The 21,463-nt window shown below is 55.6% G+C and overlaps 1 protein-coding gene across 4 annotated transcripts in view; it reads left to right on the top strand.

Moving 5' to 3' along the window:
* Positions 1-21,463, top strand: part of GLI2 (GLI family zinc finger 2) — a 259,017-nt gene that overhangs the window by 204,667 nt on the left and 32,887 nt on the right. For all 4 annotated transcript variants that reach the window (XM_045366945.2, XM_045366942.2, XM_065525370.2 and 1 more), the window contains 2 exons: positions 11,360-11,562; positions 15,363-15,548. In XM_045366945.2, the coding sequence (XP_045222880.2) occupies positions 11,360-11,562; positions 15,363-15,548 (389 nt within the window). The remainder of the gene's footprint in view (positions 1-11,359; positions 11,563-15,362; positions 15,549-21,463) is intronic.

Raw genomic sequence — 21,463 nt, 5'->3', positions numbered from 1 at the left:
TTTGCTAATTTGAACATGACTGCAGAAACACTTTTATGCCATCCTCTGGGCCCCAAGTGTGGGGTTATTTAAAGTAAATGCATGTCTGGGAACGGAAATGCTGAGTCACAGGGGATTCGTGTTCTCACCCTCCTAGACATTGCCAGACTTCGCCCGCTGGTTTTGCCAACACTCACTCCCACCAGCAGAGTTTGGAGCTGGCCTCGCCCCGTATCTTTGTGATATCCTTGTCCCATCACTTTGGAGGTGATAGCCTCTACATTTTAATTTTTGCCAAGATGAGTTTTTTCTGTGATTCTAATTTTCTGTTGCCCTTATTACTAGTGAAACTTGAGTGTTCGTTCACATGTTTATTGGCCACTAATGTTTCCTTCCTGGGAAATGCCTGTTTGGCTATTTTGCCCATTATTCTATGAGGTCGTCTTTTTCCCATATTTGAATAAGTATTTTGCACACTAAGGTTACTCATTCTGTGGTTAGCAATATGTGCCGTGAATATCCTCTCCCAGTTTGTGCCTGGTCTCTTCACTCCCTTGATGGCAGGTTTGGGTGAAGAGAAGTTCCCATTGTAAAGTAGCTCAGGTAGGTTACCGACATTTCTACTACGGTTTTTCCCTACATGTTCTCCTCACACCCAGATGTCTGGTCAGGCCTTCAGCCTCTGGACTATGGTGGCTGTTCCCCAGTACAACATGCCCTTGTTCAGCTCTTCTCCCTCTCAGAACACCAGGCCTATACTACTCACCACCTCCATTCCATTCTCTTGTAAGAGTCTGGGCATTGTTCAGATGCCACCTCCTGCAGGAAGCCCTCTCAGATTGCACCAGCAGAGTGGGTGAATTCTTCTCCTCCCACCGCTCTCCCTGCCCCAGCACCCTGTGTGCTGTTAGAAGCCTGCAGTCAGTGTCCATTCTCTCTGTGACCCCAGAGGTCCTGGCATGGTGATTTGGCCAGAGCACCAATGTGAACTATGGGATTGAGGGCCCGTGATTTCCTGAGCTCGTGGCTGGTCTTGGGAGTGCCTGCCAAGCAGCAGCAGCCTGTCTTACCATCACCATGGCTTCATGGGCACTCACGTGGTCTGCTGAGATCTCTGCACTTGTGGATTCAGAGTAGACCTTGGGAATGTGGGGCACAACACTTGTCAGTCAGGTTTGCAACCACCTGCTCCCTCACTACCTGGGTGCATGCGGGGCCCTGGCCAAGTCTGCCTCAGACCCCCAGCTCCCCACCATCAGTGCCATCAGAGGCCCACGCTCAGTAAACATCGGCTGATCGGGGAGAGTGATGTGTGGACCCAGACACATATCAGCAATGAACGTCTGATCACTGTGGCCTCAGCTCCCGTGCGCAGAGCGTCCCCATGAGGACAGACTGCCACCAGACACGCAGGAGAGTGCAGATTGACAAAAGACATAGGCTGCGCTTCAGTTTGAGGAAGGGACAGTTTTCCATTGTTTTCCAAAAGAATTTGCTGCACGGCTCTTAAAAAATGCAAATCCCCTTAGTACTTTTTGGAAAGCACTTGATTTCTAGAACTTTTTAAACAAATGTATGGGAAACGGTAAGCAAGCTTGCCAATGTACAGTTTCACCTACGAAACAAAACAAAACCCAAACCAACAAACAAAAACCCTGGGGAGGAGATTGAATTCCATCCAGAGGAGCGTTCTGGAGCTCTCTTTCTATTTGTCGGTAGAGCCGAGGCTGGCAGGAGCTGGCCTTGCTCTACAGGGAGGCCCTGGGAGAGCAGACACATGCACGCCCTGTCCTGGCAGTAAGAAGTTCCAGTTTGGGGAGGAAGAGAGGCAAGGCGAGCTCTGGGGACTCCAGCTTCCTTTCCAGCAGGTCAGTGGGCCCTGAGGACGCCTGCCCAGCATTTCTGAGAAAGTGGGCACCTGGTCCTGAGCAGCTCAGCAACAGCAAAAAGGTCCCAGCTTCTCCACTCTGGAGCTCCGTGGACCCCACCCATGGCCCTGTGATCCTGGTGGGTGGTAGGCATCTTGGTCCAAAGGCAGGGCTGGTATACGCAAGCCAGTGGTTCCAAGGCAGGAGGAAATGGCGTGCTGGGGCTGTGTGCTGGGTGGATTCTGGCTATGGGGAGTCAGTGACCATGAAATCCAGGCAGTGGGTGGGAAAGCCTGCTCCAGAGCCGTGTGCACATGGGAGTAGGAACGCAGGGCTCAGACACCTTCCTCTACCCCAACATGGGAGTTCCCCTTCCCTGCCAGCCTGCCTCAAAGGGAGCATCTCCTGGAACTTGGGTTATTCCTAGCAAATAACACAGGAGCCCTGCTAAGAGTTTACTCTCAGAAGAATGATGGCAACAATGACGGTGATGTCTGCCACCTCCCTTTAGGCCAATGCAACACGTTTTCCATGACAAGTTCATTTCCTGGGGCTGCTGTAAACACAGTACCACAAACTCAGTGGCTTCAAGCGATAGAATGTGTTCTCTCAGTTTTGGAGGTCAGAAGTCCAAAATCAGTATCACTGGACCAAGATCGAGGTGTCACCAGGCCGTGCGCCCTCAGAGGCCCCCAGCGGAGACTCCGCCCTTGCCTCTCCCAGCTTCTGGTGCTGCCAGCATTCCTCGGCTCCTGGCCATGTCCGTGTAGTCTCTGTCTCCCTGTTGCATGGCCATCTCATCGTCTGTGTCTCCGATCTTACTCTGCTGTCTTAAAAAGACCCCATGATGGCATGTAGGACCCACCCAGGTGGCCCATAATCTCCTCATCTCCAAATCCTTGCCTTAACCACATCTGCCCAGTCCCTTTCCCCAGTAAGTTCTCGTTCACAGGTTCCGGGGGCACAACATGAACATATCTCTGGGAGATCTCATGAGCCCCCCACATGCCTTCCCTCTGCTCCTCAGACAGATTTGTAAGATCACTATTATAACCGTTCAGTGAGGGCACATGCATGCTCCCAGGCAGGAGTGAGCTGAGCTGAGCTGGGACCCACGTCTTCTGCAGTAGTGTCTGTGCTCTTCTCTGGACACACTACCTGCTTTGTTCATTCCTTCCTTCCTTCCTTCCTTCCTTCCTTCCTTCCTTCCTTCCTTCCTTCATTCATTCAAACAGACATGTATTTGAGCATGCTCTATGTCCCTGGCATGTGCAGGGCCAGGTACAGGGCCAGCAAGTGAACAGAAACGGATACAGGAGACAGGGCGCACGTGAGCTCGAAGCTGAGGACATCTGGTCATCAGCTGAGATGGACGTGCTCAGGTCAGGGGAAGGAGCCACCGAACGCAGAAGCACCGCAGGAGGATCCTGACCTTGACCTGGGGCTAGGGAGTGCCTTGGGTGAGAGGTCCCTGAGCTGGCACCTCTGGGAGGAGAACAGGGGTTAACTGGGTTAAGGGATGAAGAGGGAAAGGGCATGACTGGAGGTGCAGACATCAAGGGGCAAAGCTGTGAGGGGCAAGCATGGCCTGTGCCAAGGACCAGAGAGTGGCGTACAGGACACAGAGGGAAGAGGCAGGCCCTCGCCACATGGGATTGTGGCCCTTCACCTGCTGCCACTGAGGTCATAAATCACCCCGAGAAGCAGGCACGTGGTGAGGTTTGTAGGCTCATACCCCCAAGTGACTGGACCTCCTTTACTCTTCATCAGCAACAGCCCTTGGACCAGTCTGGGGGCACCTGGGTCCCTGTGTTCCCACCTGCTGCTGCCGCTGGCCTCACCATGGCCATGCCACTGGTGCTTTGGGACTCAGCAGTGCTATCTGTTAAATGGGACACGAAGGACCTGTTCCTGCCTGTGTCTGGCCCCACTGACCAGCACAGATCTCAGAGCAGAGCCATCTCTGGCATGCCAAGGGTGGGCTCCTCCTCTGGCTCCGACCCCCTAGTGGGACAGCCCACCCTGATGACTGGTGCTGAGTCTGGGTGAGTCAGCAGCCCTCAGCTCCACATTGTTCAGCTTCTCCAAACAGGCACCAAGGCTGGGGCGTGGGGGCCCCAATCCCTGCACTTCCTTCGCTTTCTCTCACACCTTGAGGAACACGCCGGTTCTTGCCCCCGCACCTTGGCTTAGGCAGTGCTCAGGCCAGACGCCCTCCCTTCTCCCCAGCCCTCAAAGTCTTACTCGTTTCTCAGGCAGAAGCTACACATCCTCCAGGTACACATCCCCCGTCATTCTCGCTCCCAGAGGAGCACCCACTCTAAGGGTCTGGCATGCTCACTTAGGCCCAGCCAGCTGCATGCTGAGTGACACGTGGCTGTGCAGGGTGCTCATTACCTTGACCTCTTCTTTTCTCTCCCACCAAAAATCTCACGGCAGCAGATGGGGAAGGGTCCTAGGATTTGATGCTGAAAGGTGTGGGCTGGGTCTACCCCACTCTCTGAGCTGCTTCCATTTGCTCATCTGCTAGATGACAGGGGTGAGCACTAATTGAGCACCTACTAAGTGCCTGGTGCTACACTGCATGCTTTCCATGCTTGGCTCATCCTACCTCAGAGCTGCCCCACCTGCAGGCAAGGGATCCTGAGGCTCAGGGCACATAGCACTGAGGCTGCAACCGCACCAAAGCCGTGATTCAGACCGAGATCTGTGACTTCAGGGTCCAGGTTCTGCTTACCAGTGGGGGTGGCCCCCTCAGCCTGCACTGCCCCAGAGTCACCTTGGGGACCAGCTGAAGTTTTGCCTGCCAGGGGACCACCAAGCCAACCTTCTCGAGCACTGAGACAGCAAGGGCGGAGCCAGCACCAGCCTGCATCTGGGTGGACCATTAGAGATGTCAGCGTGCCCGATCCGACTTCACAGAGGCAGAGAGGCTGGCCTCTACTCCGGCTCTGCCACCTCTAGCTCTGCAGCCGTGGGCAAGTCACATGACTTCCTTGAGTCTCAGTTTCCTGGTCTGTAAAATGGAGATAATGAAATCTGCCTTGCAGGCTTGCTGGATGTATTGCACATAGTAGGTGTTTTGCAAATGCTGACGACTTTGTCAGCAGCAGCAGCGTCCCTGTGGCAGCATCCACAGGGTTAACACAGCAGCCGTCCAGTGACACCTCAGTCTACTTTGTCCGTTCTCCCTTTTCTCCTCTTCCTTACTTCCATTCTTCCTTACTTCCCCTCGCCACCATGCTGACCCTTGGACCTGGTCCTGAAGTCCCATCCAAGGGCTTTGCCAGGGATCTCCCACTAGGGAGGGAAGGAGAGAGGGAAGAGGAAGGATCCTGCTAAGGAGAGGCCTTTCCTGGCTCTGCCCGCAGCCTCCTGGGGCAAGGACCCCATCATGGCCAGCAGGCCAGAACCAGCATCGGGAAGAAGCACAGGCGTCCTCCACTGCGGCAGAGTCAGCCGCGAGGCCGGGCTCCTGCTCTTTGTTGCTGCTGCCGCTGGTCACTAACACGTGCATAGCACACACACACACACACACACACACACACACACACAAGGAGGAGGGGCTTTGATTGGTTGTTCTACTTACCCAGTGTCCGCTGCTGTGCCTCATGCCCAGACACAGAAGGACATGCCCAGCTGCACCCTCCAGCCTCGGCCACTGTGGGCAGGATGTCCAGGGACCCTTTCCTGTTCTGCGGGTGGGTGGATGGACAGGTCCGAGCAGCTATGGCTGGGGTCTGCCTTGCAGGGTGCCAGGCCCGGGATCATTCTGGGCAGTGGGAGGCTGTGTGGGTCAAAGCCTGCCTTGACAGGCCTTGGCAGTTCCCTGAGACATAAAAACTTAACTCCAAGTGATTCAAACAAACAAACAAATGTTTTAGCTTACATAACTGAGAAGGCCAAGGATGCTAGCTTTAGGCAGAGGGGCTCAAATCAAGACACTGGCTCTTCATGTCTCAGCTCTGTTGTTCTCTGTGTCATCTTCCTTCTTGGGCTCTCCTCTGATGGCCTCCAGCAGCCCCAGGCTTGCACCCTACCAGCTCAGCAACCCTTGCAGACAGAGAACCAAAGACTCTAGCCAAAGCTGCTGTCTTGGGCACATGCCCGTCTCTGAACTGATCACAGTACTAGCGATATGGGATACGTTGATCAGCTGGGCTCAGGTCACGTGTCCCCTGCCCAGAGCAGCAGAAAGGAAGTGGGTTCAATATAGACCCAGCCCAAAGCACTCTGTGGGCTGTGCCCTGTCCCTCAGGCATAACTTTCATACACACACACACACACACACACACACACACCACACAGCTTTGTGCTCCAGCCTTTCTTTGCACATGCTGCTTCCTTTGTTGGTAATGCACTACCTCGTGAACTCCTGTTCATCCCTCAAGACCCAGCCCTAATCTCATCTTCTCTGAGAAGCCTTCCTGCACACTTCAGAGTTAGAGAATCACTCCTCTGCCGGAGCCCTTCTCATACTGCCCGGTAAGTACCTGATTTCATGGGGCTGCCTCTTTCCCCCTGGGCTCTGAGCTCCCTGCAGGTCATTAGGCACAGCCCTGTTGGGAGTGTGAACAAATATAAGAAGGAACAACTGGTGGCTCAGATGAGCTCAGAGCTGGACTGAGGGGAGAAGGCAATGCATAGGAGCAGTGTCCTGAGCTGAGAGTCCTGCAGAAGGCCTGGCTGTGCCGCTGGTTGATTGTGCCATGGGAGTGTGTGAGGGTGTGCCCATGTGTATCTGTGATGTAGGAGACTGTGGCCATCTTTTAAATTGAGCTCATGCAGTTGGCTCCTCCTCCCATCCAAAAGGTTGTCTCTTTGAGTCTCTGCCCAGCTGTCAGAATTCAAGGCCTGGTTGGCCACGGCTCACACCAAGGCTTAGTGCCTGCAGTACAGCAGTGTGGAAATGGAAGAAGAAAGGGAGGTTGCTGCTGGGGTCGGCCTGAAGCGGTGGCTCGGACTTCACCAGTAGTTGCCTTTCCTGGTGAAGTCTCCACGGCTCGGTCGTCTGTTCACCAGCGCTGGCAACACCCAGCATGATGAGACCCTCAGCTGCAGCCTGGGATGGGGGCAATTGTCCAAGAAAGAGGGGCGCTGGACCCTGAAGGACCTGCTGTGTGGTTTGGCAATGCTGGCGTGTTTCAGGGCTGCTGGGAAGCGCCCTCAGGCCCCACATGTTGTGTGATGCTGGCAGTTCTGCCTGTTCTGGCCCGTTCCTCGGGCTGTGTTTGGTCTGTCAAAATGACCACCTCTGGGAACATGTGTGCCCCTGGATCCTTAGCGGTCATCACAGCACAGTGGGGTGGGGGGTTCCAGCTCCCAACCAGAGCAGGGTGGGATTGTGTGTGATGACCAGGTAGGGGTGGGGTGGGGACCGGAGACAGAGAAGGAGCTGAAACAATTGGGAGAAAGCTCTCCTGGCCTTCCTGATCCTGCCCACACCCTGAGCCCTGCTCGCCACCAACCAGCGTCATCAGGAACACCCACTTCCCTGCCAGGGCACAGGCAGGGGCTCCAGCCCAGCCCCCTCTGGGTTGGTGATGGTTCTACCACCTGCTATCTGAGCACCCTTGGCCAAGGGACCTGGCCTATCTGAGGGTGTTCCCATCTGCAAGATGGGCATGAAGTGCCTGCGTTGTGAATGTTTTATTTGAATTCATAAAGGAAATATGTGCATGTGCCCTGCCGATGGCTGGCACACAGTCAGCCCTACCCTGGGGAGATGCCACATAAGAGCATGGCTGTGATCTTACTGGCCCTACGCAAAAAAGACATCACGGGAGGCTTCCTGGAGGAACTGTCTAGACAGTCACTGATGGCTACATTGGCCAATGGGCCTGTTGTCTCAGGTATTGTGTGCCCTGGGTTCCCCAGCCAGCAGACACTCTATATTCCAAGTTGGCTTGTTGCTGAGGAGGGAAGGAAAGGGAGTTAATGTTTATAAAGCCCCTACCAGGTGCCCAGCCCTGGTCTTTTCACACTACCCTGGTGAGGCACCAGAGAGGAGCAGCATTCTGGCTGAGGCCACACAGCTAAGCGGGAAGGATTAGTGAGCCAGCGCCCTCGAGGGGACAGGCAGTGCCAGGTGCAGTGTCCTGCCCCACCCCGCTGCATCTCGGTAGCATTTGTATCTGTCTCCGGGGGATGGCTCTGTGGCTCAGATCCCCCTCTTCCAGGCCTGGCACTGCAGCCTTCCCTGGCACAGGGGAAGAGCAAGGGTTGCTCCGTACCCTTGAGTTGAACCTGTTGTGGGGCTGGCCTGTCTCTCCACTGCCCCTGATAGAACCTGTTCTGGGGTAGGACAGTGGCCTCTCCCAGTTTCCTGTCTGGTCACACCAAGGGAACAGGCAGTCCTGGACAGCGGTGCTGATGGGGCAGGCAGCGCCTGGATGAGGGGGTCCCAGCCCGGGAATGAGGCCCGCTGGAGGGGCCTCCTGCTTGCCTCTCACTGGCCGCACAGCGTGGAGAGTGACTCCCCTGTCGACGCAGTGTGCTCGTGGTCAAGTGCAGTGGTTGGTGCCATTTTTCCATACCCACCTGTGGGGCACACAGCCGATGCTTACTTCATGGGGGCTGCCGTGAGGATATAGTCCAGGCGCCCCTGCAGAGACCCCTGGACATCCCTACAGAGCCCAGGGCCTGAGAGAGGAAGAGGCCACCCTGGGCTACACCTGGGCTCCTGATTCCCTTGGTGATGCACGCGGTGGGAAGGGGGAGGTGGAGTCTACCTTCCCCGAACCGTGGCAGCTGCACTGTGGAGACGCAAGTCCCAGTTCCTCCATGTGTGACCCAGGCCCCACCTGCCACCTTCAGGCCCAGCTGCCTCCATGGCAGCCCCAGACAGTGGTGTGCATGTGGCCGTGACAACACCTCACTCCAGGCCTCTCAGGGGAGGCTCACCTGGCCAGTGGGATCTGGGTCACCTTGGCCAGACTGGGCCTGCAGTGTGGCCTCACCATGTAGCTTGAAATCCCCATGTGATCACTGGCTTTCACAGGGGGACTCAGCTGTGGTTGGCACACCCCACAGGGTAACCCTGGTGCCAGGGAGGCTGGCATTCCTGGGACCTAAGAAAGCCACCTAGGGCCACCGGCATCTGATCACAGGCTACTGTGACCTCAAACCCTGGCTGGCATCCTGCAGACTCTGGGAACCTGCTGTGCCTGGAGTGTCTGGGGAGGACCGAGGAGTCAGGACAGGAGGCACCTCAGCTATTCTCCCAGCCTGTAGACACCCTACGTTCTGCTGAGCCGCACTCAGCCTTCCAGAACTTGTATCCTTCAGCCCAGGTCCGCCCCCAGGAGCCACACAGAGGTGATGTCCCAGAGCCTTCTCTTCACAACCCGCACATCCCATGGCAGGATGTGAGTGTCATCCTGCTGCAGTCACAGGCCGGAGCCCACAGGACCTGCCCTGAACCAGGGATGCCTCAGCCTAGCCCCACTTCTCCTCTCCTGGGCACACATAGCAGCCCCTTCCTAGGCTAAAGCTATCTGTTAAGCCCCCCACATTTCATGCCGTTCCCATGCACAGGCATCCGCCTCTACAGGCAGGCTGTGAGTGAGAACACCTTGAGGTTGTGACTTGTGACTTATTCCACAGTCTCCCTCCCATGGTGCTCAGTGGCTGGCACACAGACATGTGGCTGTCACTGATTCTGAAGGTACCTCTGAGCACCTGCATGGCGCCAGTTCCTTGCCGGTGCTGAGCATGCAGAAGTGCCTCAGACATGCCCTGCTCCCAGGCAGAGCCCGGGAACCTGGGAGATGCACCTGTCAGCCTGAGCCTGGAACAGTGCTCCCTAGGGGAGCAGAGAGAAGGGATCTTGAGGCAAGAAAAGGGGCTTCAGGGAGGGTGCCACCTGCTGGGCTGACAGGGATGAGGAGTTTGCCGCCACAGTATAGGGTGCAGGAAGGCATTGGAGGCCAAGGATTGGCGTAGGCAAAAAGACAGAAGCAGGTTCATGGGATCTACACGAGCAGAGCAGTCACGTCTGCTGAAGCTAGACAACCAGGCCATGGAAGACTCCCTCCAGGCCCGGCGCAGCGGCCTCCCGGGGGGAAGTTTGTGAAACCCAGATGTGAGGACATCTGGATGTCACCTGTTTGGGTCCTGGTTTGTACTGTACTGTAAGCCTAGTTTTCATGCACTATTGAGCATGATCAGTAATTATCTCTGGTCTGCTCAGCCAACAGACAAATCATTTCCTCCCTGAAATAACCGATCCCAGCAGTGTCCTTTCACACGTCCAGCGACAATCCAGTGTGAAAACGGTGAGGGCCTCCCGGGCACTGCTGGGTTAGCCCTCAAAGTGTGGTTCTAACCCTGTAACAGCAGTTCTCCTTTCATGACTGCCTGCCGTGTCTCTGGCACAGTTCTGGGGACTTTCATCCTCACGACAACCTATGAAAAAGACACTACTGTGATCCGAGTTCCGCAGATGAGGAAACTGAGGCTCGGAGAGGTTACGGTGTGATTCGGCTGGGTTTCTAACCCAGGCTTGTCTGACTCTAACACACTCTCTTTTCTTTGCACAATGTCAAATTATGGACTGAAGAAATCAAAATGAAATCTTGGTAAATGTGGTTGCTGGTGACTTAGCTGTGGTTTCGCAGCTGTTTCACCGTAAAGTCTGATTCATCTTTAATGAGTGAGTTTTGGAAATGATGACCTCAAAATACACCTACAGCTGTGTAGAGGCCCCAGGTCAACAGACCTGACATAAGGGCCCGAGGTCACATTGAGTGGATTCCATGACTCTTGGTGGGCAGATTGGGGGACATGAGGGTGGACCCTGGCCATGCCAGCCCAAGCCAGGAGCACCAAGCCAAATGCACACCTGACTGTTGGGGCATCTGAGAAGGGTGGCTTTGTTAGCGCTAGGAGGAATTCCATGGCGAGGAGATATTCCAAGATTTTAGTTGGGGCTCACCAATTTCAAAACTCGCCTTGAATCGTCACCCTGAGGCCGAGCTGGTCACACCAACAACCAACCATCCAACTGAAGCCAGAAATTCTCCACTTGCAGGGCATCTCCTGATCCCCCTGTCTTTTTCACATATCCTGTTAGCAGTATGAGCTCTTTGCGTTTTACCTGTGGTATTCGTATTTTCATATTCTTTTTCATACATGTCTCTAGCACACAGGCCTGTGCCCGGCCTCGAGGAGGCACTGGGGAAGCCACAGTGCAACTGTGACGTGTGGGCGGCCAGGTGTGCCTGTGCTCCAGCAAGTCCAGTCGCGGGTGCGAGGTCCATTCTCCAGCGTGGGACTGGCGGGTGGGCGCACGCACCAGCCTGGAGCTTTCAGTCTGCATTCGCTGGCTGATGCTTGAGAGTTCGGACTCTAATTCACAGATGACCAGGGGATGTCGGTGTAGCAAATAATAAGTGCAGGTTGTTCTGGAAAGTCTTTCCAGGAGAGACAAGGACTGTCCATGTCGGTTTTGGGGTCTTGGTGGGGTCCCCTCTGTGTCCTCCTTCTTAGACGGCTGTCCATTGTCTCTGCAGGCCCCCCGCCCTGAGCGGCAGCCCTGTCCTCTCTGACATCTCCTTGATCCGGCTTTCCCCGCACCCGGCTGGCCCTGGGGAGTCCCCCTTCAACGCCCCCCACCCGTACGTGAACCCCCACATGGAGCACTACCTCCGTTCTGTGCACAGCAGCCCTACGCTTTCCATGATCTCTGCGGCCAGGGGCCTCAGCCCCGCTGACGGTGAGTAGGGTCTGGGGATGGGAAGGGGTAGCTAGGGCATTGGGGCAGGGCACAGCCAGCCTCTCTCGCACTAACACTGTCAACTCCCCAGCCTTGGTCTCCTTGAACAGTGACCAGGCTGGCGTTCCTTCACACTACTTCCAAACAACAGGTTTTTGGTTTTTATGCTCATTAAAGAGCACTTGGTAAGCACTCTTTTGCATGCAAACCATATATGATTTACCGTAATAATAACAGTAAGGGGCTATCCAGGTAGGTCCTGTGTAGCTGAGAACCACTGGTTGTAACCAACCAAAGTCTGCAGGAGCTGGTGTTAGGAAAGGGGATGTTGTGTTGGGGTGTCTCATGCAGAAGGAAGGCGGAGTGGGCTGGCTGCTGCCTGCGTCTCTGTTAGATCTACCCCTTGCGGGTTAACACAGGAGGCCTCCAAGTGGCAGCCCAGGCCCTGGGGCTCCGGGGATGAAGCTGTGGCATTGTGTCTCTCAGTTCAGATGCTTGACAGAGAAAATTGATTGGCCCGGCTCAGAGATCAGATGGCCACCCCTGGTGTGACTAATTTCAGCCAGAAAAGGGCAGGGTCACATGGTACAAATATGTCTTTATATGTATGAAGCAGATCTAAAATTTTATACTTCTAGTCCCCACCCACCCCACCGACAGACACATGCAGACACATATTAGTAACCCAGACATTTGGGGGCCAGTCCCACCCATGCCGTCTCCCTGGGAAGTGCAACCCCACCCATAGTGTGGCATGGCCCTGTGCCACCCCTGACAGTGCTGCTCGCCACTCATTGTCCCTATCCTTGAAAGCAACCCAGTGCGTCTTCTCAGAATACACGAAGCTGAGACTTGACCTCTCAGGCTAGAGGACATCTGCAACTTGAACTTGAGAGCCCCATGGGCAGAGGCTCTGGGAAATGTGGTCCCAGTGAGTCTCTTATCACTACCAGCATTCTCCCCCAGAGGAATGCATCCTCTTCCAACTGGTGGGTGTGACCATGAGTTGAAGCAGAGGCCTGGCTCTGAGAATGTGCAGGCTGGAATCTCACGATGAAAAGGAGGCTTCCAGTTTTCAAATGTGCAGAAAGCCTCCGTGAAGCGTTGACTCATCTTCCTGGCATGGAGGTTTCCCCTTTGCCTGGTCCTCACCGAAGAGAAACCAAACAAGGCAAATGGTTGTAGCCAGGGGGCTTGAAAATGGCTAGCCGGAATGTGGCACCATTCTGAAATGGCCCCTCAAAGTCAGAAGTCAGCCCTGAACTCTGCGTGTGTCCCCTGTGTGGCCGTGACCAAGCTGGGGTGCCCTGAGGCCTGTGCTGCCTCTACGCCCGGCTGCTGTCTTGTGAACAGTGGGCCCAGCCCTGTCCACATCACTCCTGAGGTCCCAGTGCTGGGATTACAGGCGTGAGCCACCGTGCCCCGTCCATGACGGGCTGACCAAGAGCGAGAGGACACAGCTCAGGTTCCGGATTCTGCCTGGCTCACACTAACACTGTCAACTCCCCAGCCTTGGTTCCCTCGGACAATGACCAGGCTGGCGTCCCTTCATACTACTCCTGAACGACAGGTTGATGCTCACACCTAGTATGGCAGCTGAGGGGTGCCACCCAAAACACAGGTCCACAGCCTGACCCCCAAACCTGTGGGCATTCCCTCATTTGGAAAAGCGGTCTTTGCACATGTCATTAAGTTAGGTCTCTTAAGCTAAAGAGATCATCCCAGATGATCCACACAGGCCCTAAATCCACTAACTGGTGTCCTTACAAGAGACAGACAGAGAAGGCAGACACATTCACGCCCGTCCAGGGACACACACAGAGTCCCAGAGGAGAAGGCGATATGAAGGCAGAGGCACAGATGGGAGTAACATGGCCACAAGCAGGAAGCTGGCAACCAACAGAAACTGGAAGAGGCCAGCAACCATCTTCCCCTTAAGCCTCTGGAGGGAGCGTGACCCGGCCAGCACCTCAGTTTCAGATTTCTGGCCTCCAGAACTGTGAGAGAATAAAGTTCTGCTGTTTTAACAACAGTTAACACCAAGTTTATGCTGATCTATTACAGCATTTATCCCGGGAAACTAATACACATGGTAACAGGGCTTCCAGGGAAGAGGCAGATGGAACCTGGCTGCTCTCCCAGGGCTGGAGCCATGAGAGATGTCTGTGGGAGGAAGGAACAAAGCACCCTCCTGGAGATGCTCAGGAACCAGGGACACTGTATTCCACTGACTGCAGTGTCGCCCATGAAGAGCTGGGTGGGCTGGGCACAGTGTCTCATGCCTGTAATCTCCGGACTTTGGGAGGCCAGGTGGGAGGATCACTTGAGCCCAGGAGTTCAAGGCTGCAGTGAGCTCAGAGCGCACCACTGCACTTCAGCTTGGGCAACAGAGTGAGATCCTGTCTCTAAAAAAAAAATTTAGAAAGGAGCTGGGGGTGGTGAGACAGAGCTGCCCCTGGACGAGAGGCCTTCGACCGATGGAGCACCATGCTATCTATGCATGAGTTCAAGATAGACACTGAGGTAGCTCCTGGAACACCCACGTACCCACCCACAGCCCCGCGACATAGATGGGACCCGGCTAATTGGCATGGCCCTGGCTCCCACAGGAAGTAGACCAGATACTCCGAGGCCTCATCAGCCCTTGGGCTACTAAGTGACCAAAGATGGCAGATTAGGCTCAAGAGCAGCTGGCAGGAGGTCTGAATTCGAGTCCTGTGTGCCCTGCTCCGTCCCAGCCCCAGAGCCTGCCGCGTGAGGTTTGGAAGGTCATCGGTGATCCGAGGCAGCGTTGGCCAGACCATGTGTGACTGGGGTCGAATGGGATCTCCAGGGAAGGTTTTGAGGGAAGTCGGGTAGGCAGCAAGGAGTAGGGGAGGGAACTTTGGGCATGCACAATGGAGGCAGAGCCTGTGGGCGATCAGCCTGGCAGGAGGCCTGAACTCTTGGGAGATGCAACAGGAGATGGCGAGAAGGAGGCAGAGGAGGATGGCGGCTTCCATGGCCCGGTCTCCTCTCTCTGCAAAGCACATAAGGGAGCTCTTTTGGAATTTGTCGGGACTGCTAACAGAAAGGCTGCACTGCACAGTGGTTAGGAGCTTGCTTCCTGGATTCAGACTGCCCTCTTTGCACACCTGTGGACTCTCGATGGCGGTGCTAGGTTTCCAAGCTCCCATTTGTTTCCTGACATCATCCTGTTGAGGGCCAGCCTCCCTCAGATGCTCTGAATTTCATCCTCGCTGCCTCTTTCCTAAGCCCTGGGCAGGGCTGACCTCAGGGTTGAAGCAGACAGCCCCGAGGCTCTGCGCTGCAGGGATAAGGATGTGTGCAGGCCGGGAGCTTTATCTGGCCAGGCCTGGTGCCCTGGCAGGGATCTCACCCTGAATGTTCAGGCACAGATTGACCTGGCCCAGCCGCGTGCCGCCGAGGTGCCTCTGTTTGCACCTTCTTTTAACTTTGAAGACTCTGCTGGACTATGGATCCTGTTGACCTGGGGCTCTGGGATTCTGAGGGGCATGGAAGCAGAGTAGGGGAAGATTGTTTATGAATCTGATGAAATGGGGGAGTACAGAGGGCGGAGTTGGGCCTCCTTCAGCAGCAACACTGCAGCTCATGCCAGCCAGGCCCAGGCCCGGCACAGTGCAGACAGTGGGGCAACGGGGTGAAAGTGCCCAGGAGAGAACCCCCCACACCAGGTGTGCATTTCTCTTTGCTTTTTTTTTTTTTTTTTTTTTTTGGGCAGGAAAAGGCGCAGCCAGTGCCAGGTTCTGACGGCTTCTTTCTCTCCCCTCTGCCCACAGTGGCCCAGGAGCACCTTAAGGAGAGGGGACTGTTCAGCCTTCCTGCTCCAGGCACCACCCCCTCAGACTATTACCACCAGATGACCCTCGTGGCAGGCCACCCCGCACCCTACGGGGACCTGCTGATGCAGAGCGGGGGTGCTGCCAGCGCACCCCATCTCCACGACTACCTCAACCCAGTGGACGGTGAGTGACGGCCCCAAGGGGCTGAGGATGGGGCTAGCGGTCCCCTCTTGAGGCTGAGAAGGTCACTCGCTGTTTCTTTTGGGGACGAGGGCCCTTAAGGAGAGGTCGGGCTGTACCCCGATGCCTTGCAGAATGGCTGTCCACTGACACTGAATCTTTGGACAACACTTACTGAGTCACCACGGGCCAGGAAACATCGTAAGCATCGCAGACACCACTGCAAACGAAGCTGGAACTTACAGTGTGATGGGGAGAAACAGATGCTAAGCAGCTCTAGGAATTACATATGAAAGCAGCCCATTACAAATGGACCGGGGAAACAAAGCAGGGGCAGGGGAGTGAGCACTGGGTGAGTGGGGTGCAGTTTGGAATGGGGAAGTCAGAAGAAGCCTCACTGGGAAGTTGACATCTGGGGCCAAGTGCTCCAGGCAGAGGAAACTGCAGTGCAAAGGGCCTGAGGCAGCAGTGGGCCTGCCGAGCTCAAGAAACAGCCAGGAGGCCAGTGCCAGCCGTGAGGAGTGGGAGTGGGGGTGAGGCCAGAGTTTCCAGGTGGGGTCTTGCCAACCAGTGCTCCTCAGAAAAGACTGGCTTTCACTGGAGATGAGGCTGGGCAGAGGAGAAAAGAGAGCTGACTGACTCACACAAGGAACCTCCTTCCGTGCTCATGTGAGAATTGATTTGGGGGCAAGATGGAGGCAGGAGGTCCAGTTAGTAGAGGTGGGGAGAAGGGGCCAGGTCTCGGGAAGACCGTGAAGGTAGAACCACAGGATGTGCCCCCAGCTAGAATATAGAGTTGAGAGAAAGAAGGGAGTTGAAGTTGACCACAGGGTCTCGGGCCTGAGCATTTGAAGGATGGAGTAGTACTGAGCTGGGAGGCTATAGGTGGGGCCCTCATAGAAGGGAGGGAAGTCAGGTATCCTGGGTAAATGTTGCTTTTGGTGTCTGTTAGACACGAAGTCCTTCCCACCCACCAAATGCCATCCTCACAGCTGCTTTCACAGGGACACCTGTGACCCTCTGACCGTGAGCCCTGGGATCAGCATGGAGCCTGTCTCAAGGAATAGTGGAGGGGGTGGCAGGCTCAGCACCCCCTCTCATCCCCTAGTCAGTGCCACTCCACCTGCAGGCCCTGGAGCCCTGGCCAGTGGCACACAGGGACACAGGGCAGCCAGTAGAGCCGGAAGCCACCGCCAGGGACAGGCAGGCGCCTCCCGAAGAGCCAGCCTCCTCGAGCCCTGCCTGGGGTGGTGGTTTCACTCCCTGATAGCCCACAGCAGGGAGACTGTCCTGCAGGGGCAGCCCTGGTGTCTGCAGGGCCGTTCAGCCTGTAGCAGGTTGGGGATTGGCTGGTGGGAAGTCACGTGGGACCAGGCAGGGCCATGAGATTCAGGGTGGGCTACTGCCTTTGGTCACCCCGACCCTCCCCCAGGGCTCTGTTCCAGGGGAGCCCTTCACTTCCCTAAGGCCTGGCTGAAATCTCGCCTCCTCCAGGAAGTCTCTCTGGAAGCCTCCTCCTTCGCTTTCCCCTGCCCCCTTCAGTCACTGGGACAGCTCCCTCCTCTGGCTCCTACTTCATTCTTTGCCTGGCCCACCTCATACTTACAGAGCCACCTCATATGGCTCCTCAGCTATCTTGAGCATCTTCTGCTTCCCAGGAAGAGTTTTGCTGAGAAGAGGGCGGCTGACCTCTGATGCTGGCCCCCTGGATGTGGTCCTCGCCAGGCCCTGATGGGAGGCCATAACATGCCTCAGTGATGCCACCAGAATTTGGTCCCTGTGTGTGTTCCGTTCTTCCTTGCCTTGCCCAGCATGGTGTTTAGTCCAGGATTAAGCACACCATCCAGGTGTTCAACAACACCTCTCGGCTCTGCAGGACATCGACGTCCCTCTGAGTACACACACGCCCGTGTGCTCTGTTCCCCTCTCCTCTCAGCAGCCCTACATGGTGCTCCCACAAGCCACAGTGGGGTGTCAGAGGTGCTGAGAGAAAGTTGTGTGCTAGACACGCTCCTTGCCAATATTAGAAACCAAATAGCAGCAACCGAGTACATGAAGGATCATGTGCAAATTGTCACACCCAAATGTCAGCTTCTTCCAAGCAGGACCCCTCTTCCAAGGGCCTGAGGGTGGCACCAGGGCAATAGGAAAGTGGACGAGGCAGAGAAACCATGGCCAAGAGAGGTAAGATGAGGCAGGTGTCCCCACAGGGCAGGAAAGGCTAAACCAGGCAGCCAGGAGTCATCCAGTGATTTGCAGCATGAGCGTATGCTGTGTGTGTGTAAGTGTGTGTGTGTGTGTATGTGCACGCATGAGAGACAGTGAATTGGAATGCAGACTGCTTCTGTTCTGTACATTTACACACATTCTTCCATGTAACTCCCTTAGCCACCTTCTGAGGCTAGAAATATGCTCCTTACTCTAAGATGAGCCAATGGGCTCCCCAACATCTAGGCTTGCCCCAGGCCTCGCTCTGTTTGTTACCAGCACCATCTGCCCTTCCCTGGGGTGCAGTTTCCAGCAGCACATGCACCTGACCAACCGTGAGCCCTGGCCCCAGGGAGGGCCAGCCAGGCCAGGTGAACTTGGGCTCAGCCCAGAGCAGCTGGGCCAGAGCCAGAGGGGAGAAGTAGTACAGTGAGCGCCAGGGCAGCCCTGGGTCAGGCCTGGCTGCACGGTGTCCTCCCTGTGGTAGCTGGGTTCAGAGGTGGTGACAGGACTGGAGTGGTGAGCCCAAGCCTTGCGAGCTGTGTGGATTAAACACATTGACTGAGATGGCACGTGTGAGCCTGGCCCAGTGCCTGGCATACAGCAGGTGCTGGAATAATGCTGGTGCAGGTCTCGTTCCACCAGTATATCTTTCCCTCTTTAAATCCACTCCCTCTTGCAGGATTCTGTGTCTTCATTGTAGGCAGCTCTGTCCATCTGCTGCCTAAACCCAGGTCCAGGTCCTCCCAGACCTTTTCCTTGCCATCTCCCATCCTGTCCCCCAGGCCTCCAAGTGTGTTGTGTCACCCTTCCCGGGCCAGCCAGTGACATGTCACCCTCATAGCACTGCTCCATGGCTGGTGCTCATCCAGCATTCCCATCTTTATCCTCTCTGCCATCCTGTGATCAGTCCGTGCCACTTCTAGCCCCCTCAGGATAAAATTCAGACTTTAGAACCCCCATCTAGAGGCCTTCCTCTCCAGCTCCTCTCTCCCCACCTGCACTGTGGTCTTGCCATGCACTGCCCCACCTGCAGGTCCCCAGATACCTCCCTGAGCTCGTCCCTGCACAGTGTCCTATGCATGGGGCCGTAGGCCTTCTCCTGAGACCCCACAAGAATCCAGCTCCAGGCCTCTCAAGCCACCAACTAGCTCCACTGTGCTAGTGGGACTCAAGGTGCCCCCAGTTGGAACTGGCTGGGACATCTCCTTACATATGGCCAGATGGCCGGCCGCGCCAGGTCTGGGAGCACATCTGGCAAGGAGCGGGTCCTCTGTGTTGTTGGGTGAGTAAGTGAATGAGTGAATGGCACTTAGAAAAGACCCTGGAATGGGAAGATACGCTCCAGCTAAGCAAGGAAGCACTCGAGGAACATCGCTTTTGGCTCACAGGGGGCTGGAAGGGGCTGGGAGTGGTGTTGCCTTCCAGGCACTCAGCATTTGGCAGCCCCTGGGGCTGAGCATCTCTGGGAAGCAGCAGAGGAGCGCAGAGGTGAGCTCAGCAGTGGGCGCGAGAGCTCCCAGCCCTCCAGCGGCTGCTGGTTAACTCATCACACCCTACCCGCCGTGCCTTCTCCGCCTCCGCCTTGGGAACACATCTGGCTTCAGGACGCGGGGGTAGCCGGGAAGCATCCATCACCAGATTCCAGAGCCGGCCTGAGCAGGGATATGGGTTTCTCTGGCTCCAGCATGGGCTGGGCGTGGGGACATTTTTCCTATCCATGGATTTCAGGAGCAGATGACTTCTTTCCCTTTGTTCCCAGTCAGTTACAATCCAAGAAAATCAGAGTAGTGCAGGATTATCCCTGTTTTTATTGCTACTTAATACATTTTTTCCAAAACCAGTTTTAACTAGAACCAGAACCTTCACTTCAACTTGTAAAAATGCTTTCCACACTTCCACTCAGCTCCGACGCCTGCGTGGACGGTTTCTCACGTATGTCTCTAGGAGACGCTGAACACAACACCAGCGCTCTCGGCCAGGCGGCTGAGGCTGGACCTGTCTCTGGGGTGTCCCCCGGCCCCTCCCCTCCCGTGAGCCGTGGGAGCCAGGGAGGTGTTTTCGGTGGGTGCCTGTTCCATGGGTCTGTGCCGGTCCCTCCCGGAAAGCTCCAGACCACCCAGCAGAGAATGTGATTGAGTGTTGCCACTAGCTTTCTTTTTGCCCAAATTCTCACTGAGAAAATTGTGTAGGTCATCCCTGGCGCCAGCAGTGCAGCTCAGGAGACCTGCGGAAGGGGCCTGGCTCTCTCTGAGGAATATGGGCTCACACCAGGAAGCCCCCATACACATCGTCTTGAGCACGTGAGCTCTGTGCAGGCGCAGGGGGCCTGGAGAGCTCATGGACAGCCAAGGAGAACAGGCCTTCTCTCTCTGCCTTTCTCTGTCTCTGTGTCTCATGCACACACAGTGGGTGATTCGGCAGGTGTTTATTGGGCGCCTTCTATGTAGCAGGCGGGTTCTAGGTCTAGGGACGCAGCGCATCATGAGCAACGCACAAGCCCTGCCTGCCTGGTGCCCGAGCTCCAGTGCAGCCCTGTGTGCGCTCCCGGGCGGGACCAGGAATACCTGTCCTGACCTGATGCCCCTCCTACCCCAGCCTCCTTTCTCAGCACCTTCATTCATGGTCCCAGAGGAGGGAGCACTGTACGGGAGAGAACTTTCCAGAGGCTTTGAATGTCCAGCCAAGGCATGGAGAGGGCTCTGCCAGGCAGCAGGGCGAGCAGGGAGAGGTGGGTGGGAACTCCATGTGGGTCCGCATCCTGCAGGGCCTTGTCCCCAGTACACCCGTTTGCAAACCACCAGCCCAATTTTTACCTTAGCTGAGTGCCACCTGCACAATTGTGTATTTAATAATAGTTTTTACCAGACTCACCTTTTGGGGTTAAATAAATGGTTCTTGAAATGGAACAATGTATGTTTTCCTGAAATGAAAAATCTAATCCCTGTCTGAGGAGGATTGTTCCTGTCTCTGTCTCCATCAAACCTAAAATAGCCTCATCTGGGCCGTGTGTGGCCCTACATTTGGGAACACACTGCAGTGCTGGAAGAAAGGCCGGAAGCTAGAGAGGACTCGATGAGACTCTTGTGGGATTGAAAAGCCAAACCGTGCGTTCCTCCTGGGGCACTGAGGCCAGGGTGCTGGCAGGACAGAGGGACTTCCCAGGCTCTGATGAAAACCCACTGTCCCTGGTCTTCCAGTGGTGGGTGAAGGGCCATTTCCTCTTGTTCTTAACGGGGTCCTGATTTACAGCAGGAAGACAGGAGCGCGGTTGCATGGGAAGGTGATAGAGAACCAGTCGGGGAACCGAGGTCATCATTCTGCTGAGCGGCTCCCTGGAGAGCGGGGAATTCACCGGTTGTCACCCGGGCCCTAAAATGGAATTTTCTCATGTTATGCTGTTGAATATTGGTGATTTAACAACAGAACAGCCACCCCCTCCCACCTCCACCACATTGAGAAGATTGAGATGTTTCCGATTGAAATGTTGTCTGTTTACAGCTCGTACTTCCTCCAAGCCGTGCATTTTATTGTCATATTGACACTAATTTGGCTCGGATGTCACCTCCATTCTGACGCCCGTTCTTTATGCTGCCTGTGGATCCGGGGGGTTTTCAGAAACCAATTACATTGATCAAACCCAGAAAGGCAGGAATGCTGGTGGAGGGGCTGCCAGAGGCCCAAGTCAGGCAGGGATCCCTTGCCTAGCC

The sequence above is a fragment of the Macaca fascicularis genome, chromosome 12, assembly GCF_037993035.2.
Source record: "Macaca fascicularis isolate 582-1 chromosome 12, T2T-MFA8v1.1".
Taxonomy (NCBI): Eukaryota; Metazoa; Chordata; class Mammalia; order Primates; family Cercopithecidae; genus Macaca; species Macaca fascicularis.
This window is presented reverse-complemented; position numbering and strand designations above follow the sequence as displayed.